We start from the raw sequence: 13,809 nt of genomic DNA on the forward strand, positions 1-13,809 counted from the left end.
AATGAATTTGAATCAGCTGAACTGATGTGGATGAACACAGAGCCTGTTATACAGAGTGAAGTAAGTCAGAAAGAGAAAGGCAAATATCATATATTAACGCATATATATGGAATCTAGAAAAATGATTCTGATGAACCTATTTGCAGGGCAAGAATACTCAGACATAGAGAACAGACTTGTAGATACAGTAAGGGGAGAGGGTGGGACAAATTGAATGAGTAGCATGGAAACATATGCATTATCATATTAAAATAGATAGCTGTGGGAAGTTGTTGTGTAACACAAGGAGCTTAACCTGGTGCTCTGTGACAACCTAGAGGGATGGGATAGGGTGAGGGGTGGGAGGGAAGTTCAGGAGAGAGGGAACATATGTATACTTATGGCTGATTCATGTTGTTACATGGCAGAAATAAACAGAGCATTGTAAAGCAATTATCCTCCAATTAAAATTGATTTTTAAAAAGCATTCTTTTTTCTGAATTACATGATATTTAGATAATTTTTTGATTTGTTGTCATTCCTTTCCTATTATAACTAAATATTCATTACCCAAAACAAAATTTAGTTGAAGGCTAAACTCAAAGCTTCTCCTTGAGCTTTATCATAATCCTGGAAAAAATACCTTTAAAAGACTAAGCTTAACAGATTTCTGCTGGACTCAAGATATTCTCAGATAACTCTTTCAATATTTATGTTTTGGAGCCATTTGTGTGTTTAGTTTCCAAGCTCTCTTTTTTTTAAAAGACAAGTTAATCAATTCTCCAACTTCTCAGGATCAACATTGTTAAAGATATCAAAGAAAATCCGTTTAATGATACTTTACATTAATTTGCTTGTTCTTGTACATTTCAAAATGTTTACGTTTTCCTAAAGAATAAGTTTCACTTATTATTTTCATTTTGCGAAACAGGAATCGAGACACAGAGGTCTGACAATTTATCGAAGGCTACAACTTTTGCTGCTAGGGCATAGGTCTTCTGGTTTCAAGTCTTGGTTTCTTTTCACTACCACCTACAGTCCTTCCTAGTGTGCATTCCATGCATTTGTCTTTATATTATATGTATTTAAATGAGTTCTCTTACCCTATAAAATGCGACTTTTGGTTTTTAAATTATATATATATATAACCTCTTACTTTCTAAAGCATAGTTGTAAAACTCTTAGGTGAGAAAAGGAAGGATTCCAGGTTCCTCAGTGTTCTGTGGTATCTGTTAATGTTAAAACACTACTTTTGTTTCATGCTTACTTTTTGAGACCCTGAGTTAGTTTACAGAGTTAAAGACACAGTGTTTTGCAAATACCCTGTTCCTGTCCTGTACTGAGTTCTGTGCTAATCTTCTGAAGGTGATTACGTCTACAGAAGACACATTTCCTGTATTCAAGGACTCACCACTCTTTTGCAGAGAAGTAAATTTTTAAAAATAATATATGAATTAATTTTCAAGCACCCTGATAAGGACAGAAGTGTCTCAGGATAAATTATGAATCTTAGGAGACCTTCCCATGGGAATGAGGAATGTCTTAACAGTAACTTGCTTAGACAGGCAACTGAAAATCTTTGGATGGATGGATCACCAGCAGATGCCTGCATGGACCAGTCCCCCAACCCTGATCCAGCAACTCTGTATACAACTTAAATCCACTAACATCACAGAGTGGGGGTAAGACTGGGGGGGACAGACACAGAAATGAGGCAGTTTCAGTTTCTAACAGTTGTCTTAATGGGAGGCCAAAATCTAAATTTTTTGAAATTAAAATTTTGTACATACCTCCACCTCTTTAACAAAATGTTTCTTTCAGAAAATCTTGTTTTGCTGTCTAAACCCAATGCACTGAATTCAGAATCTACCCTGTTCTATTTGCACGACTAGCAGAACTGAATGCTGAACATCACTTACAGAGACTTCATGTCTTTATCTTCAAGCTGTTTTTCTTCTTTAGTCAAATCCACAATGCTTTTCTCCTCTTCAACATATTATAATATATCTGTTCTAGCCCTCTAAACAATTTGGGGAAAAAAAGTACCAAGAGAAGACTTATTGGTAACTTGTCAGCTTATTAATCTCATTTCACACCTTAGTCTGGTAAAATATGAACATTTCAAAGTTAATTTTTAGAAGGCTAACAGACAAGAAAGCCTTCTTCAGCGATCAATGCAAAGAAATAAAGGAAAACAACAGAATGGGAAGACTAGAGATCTCTTCAAGAAAGTTAGAGATACCAAGGAAACATTTCATGCAAAGATGGGCACAATAAAGGACAGAAATGGTATGGACCTAACAGAAGCAGAAGATATTAAGAAGAGATGACAAGAATACACAGAAGAACTGTGCAAAAAAGATCTTCATGACCCAGATAATCATGATGGTGTGATCACTGACCTAGAGCCAGACATCCTGGAATGTGAAGTCAAATGGGCCTTCGAAAGCATCACTACGAACAAAGCTAGTGGAGGTGATGGAATTCCAGTTGAGCTATTTCAAATCCTGAAAGATGATGCTGTGAAAGTGCTGCACTCAATATGCCAGCAAATCTGGAAAACTCAGCAGTGGCCACAGGACTGGAAAAGGTCAGTGTTCATTCCAATCCCAAAGAAAGGCAATGCCAAAGAATGCTCAAACTACCACACAATTGCACTCATCTCACACACTAGTAAAGTAATGCTCAAAATTCTCCAAGCCAGGCTTCAGCAATATGTGAACCGTGAACTTCCTGATGTTCAAGCTGGTTTTAGAAAAGGCAGAGGAACCAGAGATCAAATTGCCAACATCCGCTGGATCATTGAAAAAGCAAGAGAGTTCCAGAAAAACATCTATTTCTGCTTTATTGACTATGCCAAAGCCTTTGACTGTGTGGATCACAATAAACTGTGGGAAATTCTGAAAGAGATGGGAATATCAGACCACCTGACCTGCCTCTTGAGAAATTTGTATGCAGGTCAGGAAGCAACAGTTAGAACTGGACATGGAACAACAGACTGGTTCCAAATAGGAAAAGGAGTACGTCAAGGCTGTATATTGTCACTCTGCTTATTTAACTTATGTGCAGAGTACATCATGAGAAACGCTGGACTGGAAGAACCACGAGCTGGAATCAAGATTGCTGGGAGAAATATCAATAATCTCAGATATGCAGATGACACCATCCTTATGGCAGAAAGTGAAGAGGAACTAAAAAGCCTCTTGATGAGAGTGAAAGAGGAGAGTGAAAAAGTTGGCTTAAAGTTCAGCATTCAGAAAATGAAGATCATGGCATCTCGTCCCATCACTTCATGGGAAATAGATGGGGAAATGGTGGAAACAGTGTCAGACTTTATTTTTTTGGGCTCCAAAATCACTGCAGATGGTGACTGCAGCCATGAAATTAAAAGACGCTTACTCCTTGGAAGGAAGGTTATGACCAACCTAGATAGCATATTCAAAAGCAGAGACATTACTTTGCCAACAAAGGTTCGTTCTAGTCAAGGCTATGGTTTTTCCAGTGGTCATGTATGGATGTGAGTTGGACTGTGAAGAAGGCTGAGCACCGAAGAATTGATGCCTTTGAAATGTGGTGTTGGAGAAGACTCTTGAGAGTCCCTTGGACTGCAAGGAGATCCAACCAGTCCATTCTGAAGGAGATCAGCCCTGGGATTTCTTTGGAAGGAATGATGCTAAAGCTGAAACTCCAGTACTTGGGCCACCTCATGCGAAGAGTTGACTCATTGGAAAAGACTCTGATGCTGGGAGGGATTGGGGGCAGGAGGAGAAGGGGACGGCAGAGGATGAGATGGCTGGATGGCATCACTGACTCGATGGACGTGAGTCTGGGTGAACTCCGGGAGTTGGTAATGGACAGGGAGGCCTGGCGTGCTGTGATTCATGGGGTCAAAAAGAGTCAGACATGACTGAGTGACTGAACTGAACTGAACTGAAGAGTAGTCTTCAAATTATAATAAGGTTTGTTTAATCTCAGGCCCCAAACATTCATCACCTAGAAATATGTCTGTTGTAAATGAGATGGTGTCTTTATGCCTGAGACAGGTACTATCAGGGTGTGTCATTTTTCTTTTCCTTTTATTCCCTAGGCCAGTCCTATCCTACATGCCTAGAAAAGGTTATGGGAGTACAAGAAAAAATATCAGACTTCTTTTCACTGGAGCCAAATCATGCTATACCTCACATACTGGGATATCTGTGTGCAGACCATTCTTACATTTTGAATTCAGATTGGAGAGAGTATTGCATCAGAAAGACCCAAGCACTAAGTATTACTATATTAGTAGGAGAGAGTAGATTTTTATCACATGCATAACTATTTCTGCTTCATTGATTACATTAAAGCCTATGGCTATGTGGATAAAACAAACTGGTAAATTCTTCAAGAGATGAGAATACCAGACCATTTTACCTGTCTCCTGAGAAACCTGTGTGCAGGACAAGAAGCAACAGTTAGAACCAGATATGGAACAACAGACTGGTTCAAAATTGGGAAAGGAATATGTCAAGGCTATATATTGTCACCCTGATTGTTTAACTTCTATGCAGAGTATGTGAAATGCCAGGCTGGATGACTCACAAGCTGGAATCAAGATTGCTGAGAGAAATATCAACAACCTCAGATATGCAGATGATACAACTCTAGTGGCAGAAAGTGAAAAGGAACTAAAGAGCCTCTTGATGAGGGTGAAAGAGGAGCATGAAAAAGCTGGTTTAAAACTCAATATTCAAAACACTAAGATCATGGCATCAGGTCCCTTCACTTCATGGCAGATAGATGGGGGAAAGTAGAAACAGTGACTGATTGTATTTTCTTGGGCTCCAAAATCACTGTGGATAGTGACTGCAGCCACTAAATTAAAAGATACTTGCTCCTTGGATGGAAAGCTATGGCAAACCTAGACAGCATATTAAAAAGCAGAGACATCACTTTGCCAACAAAGGTCCATATAGTCAAAGCTGTTTTTCCAGTAGTCACATACAGATGTGAGAGTTGGAACATAAAGAAGGCTGAGTGCCAAAGAATTGATCCTTTTGAATTGTGTTGAAGAAGACTCTTGAGATCCCTTGGACAGTAAGGAGATCAAACCAGTCAATCCTAAAGGAAATCAATTGTAAATATTCACTGGAAGGACTGGTTCTAAAGCTGAAACTCCAATGTTTTGGCCACCTGATGTGAAGAGCCACCTCATTGGAAAAGACCTTGATGCTGGGAAAGATTAAGGGCAGGAGGACAAGTGGGCAGCAGAGTATTAGATGGTTGGATGGCATCACAGACTCAATGGATACGGATTTGAATAAACTCTGGAAGATAGTGAAGGACAAGGAAGACTGGCATGCTGCAGTTCATGGGGTCACAGAGAGTTGGACAAGACTTAGCAACTGAACCAAAACAACAATGGTTAATTAGTTCAAAAAATTCCACTAAAATATTTTTTAAAGAGTAAGACATACTACTGTATTTGGATTATCATATTATCCTTGTTTTACAATTGTGTCCATACTAACCAAAGGAAGTGTTGATTGTGTGGAGATTTGTTTATTATCAAGTAAATAAGAGACTTACAAATAAAAGTGATTTAATTTTATGGTTAAATAAAGATTTCTCTGTAGCTCAGAAGACTTAAAATGATAAACTGTAACAAAGAAAGAAAAATGGTATTTCTTGCCTTTAAGATAGGGCAATGAAGTATCTATCTTCAAGAAGCTTTCATTTAATTTCAACTTCTGATGCAAAATGCTATCAGCTTCTCTTTTTATTGTGTCTGCATTGTTAGAGGTAAACTGAAATTTGAGCAATACGTTTATTTTCAAACCATTATTACTTGGCCTGAAAAACAAAAATATCAGAATAAATGAGTGAGGATGTAGCATAGTAATTACTATAACTTATTACATAAATATAGTTATATATTCAAGAAAATACAACATAAATATTTTATACTCTTCATTGTCATGGATGTTTTCCCTTTATGTATCATATAGGTGTTAATACCTGAATTACTCCTGGTTTGTAAAACTTGATCATATTTAGGGAGGGGAGAGTATCTGAAAATGGTAAAATCTTTTTTTTTTTTCTGGACAAATAAAAGCACTTGTTAAATTCATCAAACTTGTATTTTATTCTTGATTTAAAAAATCCATTATATTTGTTTATTTTTTAAAATGTAAGTAAAATTGAGAGGAGTTTTTAATGATTGTAAGAATCTTTAACTGAAATACAAAAAACTTTAAAAGGACAACCAGTAGAATATATTCCATCACTACCCAAGTTACAGCACTCTCTCCCTAAATGTACTCTGTAAAGGAGAAATAACAATTAAATGTAATAATATTAAATTATTTTTACTCTCAGTATATTTTAATTTTTTACATCATATCCAGAAAGCAAATAATTAAGAAAAACTAAATAATACAAAGTTGCCTTTTCATCAAAGTAATTAGCTATAATTACCTAACATTGAAAACATGAGACTTGATGTAATGATGATTTAAACTGGATCTTTGAAATATCTCATCTATCTGAGAAAAGAAAGAAAAAAGTGTAGAACTTTGTTAAATATGAATTTTGCACATTTCAGTATATTACAAAAATGCTTGTATAAAATGTACAGTGATTCAAACAGCATTTACTTCTAAGTTTGTTTACAGCTATGCCTAGAAAGCTCATTTGGGCATATTCTCATCATAAAGGTCATCTCTGTAACTGAATGTTGGTATTTGAATAAATTATCACCTGGTCAAAGATGAATGATAAAGAGCCTATGAAGTCACATATTTCAACAGCCAGTACAGAGACTGAATTTCATTGAAAACTTGCTATTAATGGACTTAACAACCACTATCATTCAAACATAATTATCATCCCCATGAGTGTGATTAAAAATAAACTTTTTAGGCTTGGGTAAAAATTTATAGGCTGTGTTTTGAAACTGTGGTAAATGGGGAAGAGGAGGAAAATGTGTATTTTGGGGAACACTTTTTAAAAATTAATTTACTTATCAAGAAAAAAGCATCAAATCTTTACCTAGAATCATATAACAAAATAGTATATATTCTGCACCAATTTTTCTTTCCGCCTAAGTATTTGCTTAGGATGTATTTTTGGAAAGGCACACCAGTCCCGCTCAGTTGCATCCTTCGACTCATCTCATCAGCTTCTGCTTTTGGTTGGGAAAGATCTATAAAGAAGTATTTCTAAACCTGGCAAAGATCTGCCATTTTTGGTCAGTGCTATATTCTGTAGAATCTGTGTATAAACTGAAGTCTTCAGTGAAAGAGCTAGTGTGTGTGTTTCTGTGGTATATTTTCAGGACTAAAATGTTCAGTATAAGTTGCCTAATGGGAAATGTATCAGGTCATGCACACAGTAAGAGCTTACTATATAGTATGTGGCAATGTTTGTACCTAACTAAGTTATGTCTCCAGATAAATCTAATATATTTTTTTGTGTGTGTATTTGAGCTACCCATTTATCTCTTGGGCTTATGTTGTTCAGCATATGGTACAATTATCCTTTCTCCAACGTATTGTTCCAATCTTCCTGAGATAGTTAGAATTGCCAGGATTAGCAAATAAAAATGTAGTTAAGCTTTAATTTCAGATAAACAATGATTTTTTTTAGTATAAACATGAAATATATACTCAGGAGAATCTGAAATTAAAATCTAACTGGGCATTCTTTGTTTTTCTGGCAACCCTAACATAACTGCAATTTGGTATGTTCTCAAATTGCCTCTTATTATAATTTAAACTCCCTCATAATAATATTATCAAGGTAGGAATGATAGCAGAAAAGCTCAGACTTACCTCACTACTGATTTTTTGTTTCAGGTCTGTCCTATTTTTTGAATGTTCCACTGAAAAATCAAGATTATATTCAATACTAGGGATCTGGAAGGAAGTTTGGTAATAATGAACCTTCTGATCTGGAAAGGAAAACAGAAATGGATCATTTGAGTTCTGTAACTATCAGAAGGAATGATATGCAGAAAACTCCTGTAACTGACAAGTTGTTGGGAATTAAACACAACAGCTGTAGCCAACACTTCCTTTAACTCTTTATTAAGATCATACCTTCTCATAGTCACATGGTTGCCAGTTGTATCCTGACACAATTACCACCTGTTAGTGGTAACTTATAAATTTAAGTTGTTAATTAAATAATAATAGTAGACTGTATTATATTAAAAAAGCTGACCTCAAAGTTAGAATTGCTACTAAAATAATATTTTGCTCTCAGTACATTAAATATTATTAAACCATACAATAACATGTTATGACTCTACTGCACTGTTTGAGAGAAAATATTATATGAACCAAGTAAAATTTTAAATGCTAGAAGTAATTTTTACACATAAATGTTTACTTTTCCCAAATGTAGACAAATTTATGCAAATAAATATCTAATTATACAAAGTATATATACATCTATATAAACTATTATTGCAATGAAAATTACATTTGAAAATATTGGAAAAGGGTTTCTAAAATATTAAGATTTTAAAACCAATTGTCTAGATCTTTAAATTTTCAAAATAATGCAATCAGATTCTTACCAAATACCAAAAAATAAACAGGGAGACCGATGATTACTGCTAGAACCAACACAACAGCTGTAATAATAAGGGCAATCATCCATGGTTTCAATGAATGTGTTCTTCTACCAAGAATTGATGGCCTTTTGAGAAAGAGTGGTATGTTACAAACAAATAGAACTTAAACACTAGAATCTCAATTTCACATAGCTTTGGTATAGAATTTTTTTTTCTAGAATTCATAGTTAGCCCTTACTGCACTTACTAACATTTGAATATATTTTTTCTATAAAAAATTAGAAAAAGTACTATTAAAGGTCTCACTGGCATTTGACTTTACATTTCTATTTAAAAAATTCAGAATTGTACTATAGTTGACTACTATTTCTTTTGTTTCTGGTTCATGATACTAGATGTTCTGAAATATTTTTGTTTTTGTAAATGAACTAATACTTTATATTTGGTTTATGTGCCTCAAATCATATGAGCCTCAAAGACTGAGGGCTTCTGGGACACTCCTCTAGTTCTAGCATGAATAGTCAGACTCAGAGAGATTACTAAATCCTCAAATTGGATATTGGAGGAATTGGCACTAGGACATGGGTTCTGGGACTCTTTCACACTTCTTAAACCCATTATCCCTATTTATAAGACAAGTAATCTATAATGCATACGAAGAGCATCTGAAATAGGACAGGTTGGAGAAAAGAAAACAGAATGGAACTATAAGGAAAAAAATAATATGTGAACCAAAATGATATCATTAATATGATAAACAAATAAATAGTGATAGCTTGGCATTTTGGACCAAGGAATTATGTGGTGTGAGAACCACTGGTGTTATATAATAAACATCTATTTCATAAGATGATGAGATTTTAAACTTGTGACTTTTATAGGTGATGTTGCACAGGATAAGGAGAGATTTATTTGAATAAATAATAGATTTAAAGAAAAATATTAAGACAGTAATATATTGAAATATATTGAAAATATAATGGAAAGAATGAAAGTGGAATGCAAATGACTGATATTTGGGAAAATTTTGTGGAAGGGGGAAAATGTGGCAAAGTCTGTCTCCATCCTAATGTCAGGGCCCAGAGTTTAAGGACTAACTGAACAATGACAGGGTTGTGATGAACATGGATGGTCTGGGAGGATCTAATCTATGGGAGAACTGAACAGGAATATCCTTTACAAAGTTAAAGGTACCAGTTCTTGTTCTGTTAAAAATTACACATGGAAAAAAAGAATAAGGAATTTTCTTCCCTGGAGTTGGTAGCTGGTGGAAAATAGGCTCCAGCTAAAAAATTAAAGATATTAACTGAGATGTGCCTTTTGGCATCAGCGATCTGGAAGGATTAGGGATCCTTGGTGCTTTCGATCTGTGGTGCTGGAAGTCTCTTGAGAGTCCCTTGGACTGCAAGGAGATCAAACCAGTCAATCCTAAAGGAAATCAACCCTGAATATTCACTGGAAGGACTGGTGCTGAAGCTGAAGCTCCAAAATTTTGACCACCTGATGTGAAGAGCTGACTTACCGGAAAAGACCCTGATGCTAGGAAAGACTGAGGGCAGGAAAAGGGAGTGGCAGAGGATAAGATGGTTAGATAGCATCACCGACTCAAGGTCATGAATTTGTGCAAACTCCAGGAGATAGTTTAGGACAGAGGAGGCTGGTGGGCTGCAGTCTATGAGTTTGTAAAGAGTTGGACAAGACTTAGTGATTGAAAAACAATAGCAACAATGCATCTTTGTATCTGGGCAAGAAGATAGAGGCAGTTTCCCCAGTCAGAACCATTAACCTGACCTCTTATAAGTATCTCAGGTAGCACCAAATCTGAGTTCTTCTGTGTTTCTGAAAAGATCTAAAGTTAAAGTTACTCTGGCCTTCTACTGTTTGGTTGGTGGGAAGAGTATTACATCTGCAAACATTTGAAGTATCTATAAAAGGGCTGGGATCCTGCTTGGGCCCAGGCAAGTGCTGGTGAATGTATTCATCACATTTATTAATAGAAGATCATGGGCAATCATGAACTCAGTTGAGATTTGCTGAGTTCCTTCTGTGTGCCACTTTCTGCTTAAGACTCAAAACTGAATAATATATAGGTTCCCATCTTAAAAGAATGTGTTATCTAGAAACATGTTAAGTAACTACTGTAATAGAAGTGATAAATGTCATGATGGAATTATGCCTGGTACGCTATGGAAGCTGAGTGGGCACATGGTTTTGCCTTAGAGAAGTTGTCTTGTGAACTGCTTCTTGAAGGCTGAGGAGGAAGGCTGGCAAGAATGGATGTATCACAGGCAGAGGGAATAGTATAAATTAAGGTGATATGAGATAAGGACAAGAATGTCTCAAGAACATACTTGAGAAAGTCATAAAAGAGGTCATAAATGAGAATGGAGGTGAAGTTAATTAAGAGGGAGTAATTAGTTAGCTTGGTGGATATTTATTGAGCAGTACTATGTATGGAAATGGCTACCCATTCCTGTATTCTAGTCTGGGAAATCCCATGGACAGAGGAGCCTGGAGGTCTATAGTCCATGGGGTTGCAAAGAGTCAGACATGACTGAGTGACTAGCACTTATTTACATATGTATGAAATGCAGGGGAACATAGAAAAGAATCTTCAATATTCCCCTCCAGGAACTTACAGTATTTTAAAGGAGGAGCATAGTGTAACACATTGTACCAGATTTGCAGAGCATTTCTAATGGAGTTTCAGAGAACTCACAATTTCTCCTTGGAGGAAATAATGGCTGAAAAATAATAATACTTTTTTAAAACTTGAAAATGCTAGATCCACTTCTCATTCTTTCCCCCTCTGTATCAGATGTAGAAAACCATTCATGAAGAGGGAGATTGTTTTGCAACAAAATTCTCATCATCAAAATGATGGGGTTTCTTGTTGAACTCTTTGAACTCCAGAAAATCACTGTGACTTACTTACCATTTTATGTAAGGATTGTAAGTTAAAAATTGTTTGTTTCCTTAACCATGCAGAAAGTGAAAGTGTTAGTTGCTCAGTTGCATCCGATTCTTTGTGACCCTGTGGACTGTAGCCCACCAGGCTCCTCTGTTCATGGAATTCTCCAGGCAAGAACACTTGAGTGGGTTGCCATTCTCTCCTCCAGGGAATCTTCCCAACCTAGGGATCAAACCCAGGTTTCCCTCATTGCAAGCAGATTCTTTACTGTCTGAGCTACCAGGAAACCATGCTGACATGCCCTCAAATATTTACTAATATATGTTTTTGTTTTAAATAAAACAATGCTTTATTCCTGATTTATTTTAGTTCTAACCCAATTTTATCTTAAACATTGACTAATTTCGATGACTAATTTCAGTGGTTGTTTGATATTGGTAGAGATTATACCTCATAGGTTCTTGGTAGATATTTGTTTACTAAAGAAAATATTGTGTTATAAGGTAGAAGCGACCCTAAACTACTTGCAACAGAAAAACTATTTTTAGTAGAGAGTTTTGCTAGAGATGAATCACTTCAAACATGGCAGGGGAAAAAATCAGATTAAGCACTTATTTGGAATCAAGATACAATTGTACATTTTGTACTTAAAAATTGCTAATGGGCAGCTTTCTCCTCTTCCCTTCTTGGTTTCTCCTTCCCCCAACCCTTCAGATACAAAGAATTTAATTTTGGTCAGACTGTTTCAATAAGATGACTAAACAAGTTCACTGTAATTAGAAAAATCCAGCCTTAGAAAAGCCTTTGCCATCCAAACAAAATAAAAATTTAAGTGACCTCACCTTTGAGGCATTCACATCAAAGTGAAGATGAGCAGTGACAAAAGTTGTCCTTTCAGCAGGCTTTAGAAAGCCTTTCACAAAGAGTCAAAGTATTTTTAAAAAGTGTCATCATTTTAATCCCTCCTCTTGTTGTTGTTGTTGTTCAGTCGTCCAGTCATGTCCGACTCTTTGCAACACATGAACTGTAGCATGCCAGGCCTTCCTGTCCTTCATCACCTCCCGGAGTTTGCCCAAGTTCATGTTCATTACATCGGTGATGCTGTCCAGCCATCTCATCTTTTGACGCTCTCTACTTTTGTTTAAATTCTGAGGGGGCTTATCATCCAGACTGGCTTCCCAGGTGACTCTAGTGGTAAAGAATCTGCCTACTAATTCAGGAGAGACAGGTTTGATCCCTGGGTCACGAAGATCCTCTGGAGGAGGAAATGGCAACTCACTCCAAAATTCTTGCCTGGGAAATCCCATGGACAGGGGAGCCTGGTGGGCTATAGTCCACAGGGTCGCAACGAGTCAGCTGTGACTGAGCACTCACAGACACATTATCCAGACCAACTCATGCAGAGGTATTCAACCAAACCTCAGTATAGAAAGAACTTATCCTTCTCTTTTCATTACCAACCATTCTCTTTCAATGTTACGTTTACCAAGGTACATCTTCAGGTTATTTCACCTTACATGGCTCTCTGAGCATCTATTATTTTTTTCTGGAGCTTTTTCAAATGCTTTATTTAATCAAAATGTTGTCAATCAGTGAATCAATGTGCATGCATGCTAAGTCACTTCAGTTGTGTCCTACTCTTTGTGACCCCATAGACTGTAAGTGTCCAGGCTCCTCTGTCCATGGGATTCTCTAGGCAAAAGTACTGGAGTGGTTGCCATGCCCTCCTCCAGGTGATCTTCCTGATGCAGGGTTTGAACCCATTTCTCTTATGTCTCCTGCATTGGTAGGTGGGTTCTTTACCACTTGTACCATGTGGGAAGCCCAATAATTCAAATATGAGGAATAAACTGATTTTTCTGCACAGCAGCCACCACATGATTTGAAGGGCTTCTGGTCTCTGAAAGAGGGTACCCAGCAGAGCAGTTAAGAGTGTAGTTTCTGCAGCCAGCCTACCTGAGTTTTTATCCTGACTTCCCACTGCAGGACCCTGGACAGTCTTTGTGCCATTCAACTTCTTTGTGCCTCAGCTGCCTTATGGTAAGATGAAAGTAATAATACCCACCTTGTGGGATTTATTGAAAACATTAAATGAGTTAATGTATGAAAAGGCATTTAGAACTGTATCTAAAACAAGGTGAGGACTTAGGAGTTTGGATTATTGTCTTATTTTTATTATTGAAAGCAACTGAAAATGTCAGCAAGGAGTTTGTACATAAATGGAGTAGAGTGAGCTGGTGGAAAGTTTATACTAGATATTGGATGTTCTGTTCATGAAAGAAAAAAGCGAGAACTGGTGTCCAGTACTTCAGAATCTGAGTGACGACACTAGGCACAAAATACACAGAGATAGGGAAGCAGCTTG

General features: G+C 36.6%; 1 protein-coding gene across 1 annotated transcript in view; it reads right to left on the minus strand.

Moving 5' to 3' along the window:
* The window catches only part of LOC133249610 (transmembrane protease serine 11G-like), a 40,044-nt gene that overhangs the window by 12,708 nt on the left and 13,527 nt on the right, over nt 1-13,809 (minus strand). The window contains exons 2-5 of the mRNA XM_061420331.1: nt 8,537-8,658; nt 7,788-7,906; nt 6,433-6,500; nt 5,648-5,808 (exon numbers count right to left, since the gene is read on the minus strand). Coding sequence (XP_061276315.1) covers nt 5,648-5,808; nt 6,433-6,500; nt 7,788-7,906; nt 8,537-8,658 — 470 coding nt within the window. The remainder of the gene's footprint in view (nt 1-5,647; nt 5,809-6,432; nt 6,501-7,787; nt 7,907-8,536; nt 8,659-13,809) is intronic.

The sequence above is a fragment of the Bos javanicus genome, chromosome 6, assembly GCF_032452875.1.
Source record: "Bos javanicus breed banteng chromosome 6, ARS-OSU_banteng_1.0, whole genome shotgun sequence".
NCBI classification, from domain to species: domain Eukaryota; kingdom Metazoa; phylum Chordata; class Mammalia; order Artiodactyla; family Bovidae; genus Bos; species Bos javanicus.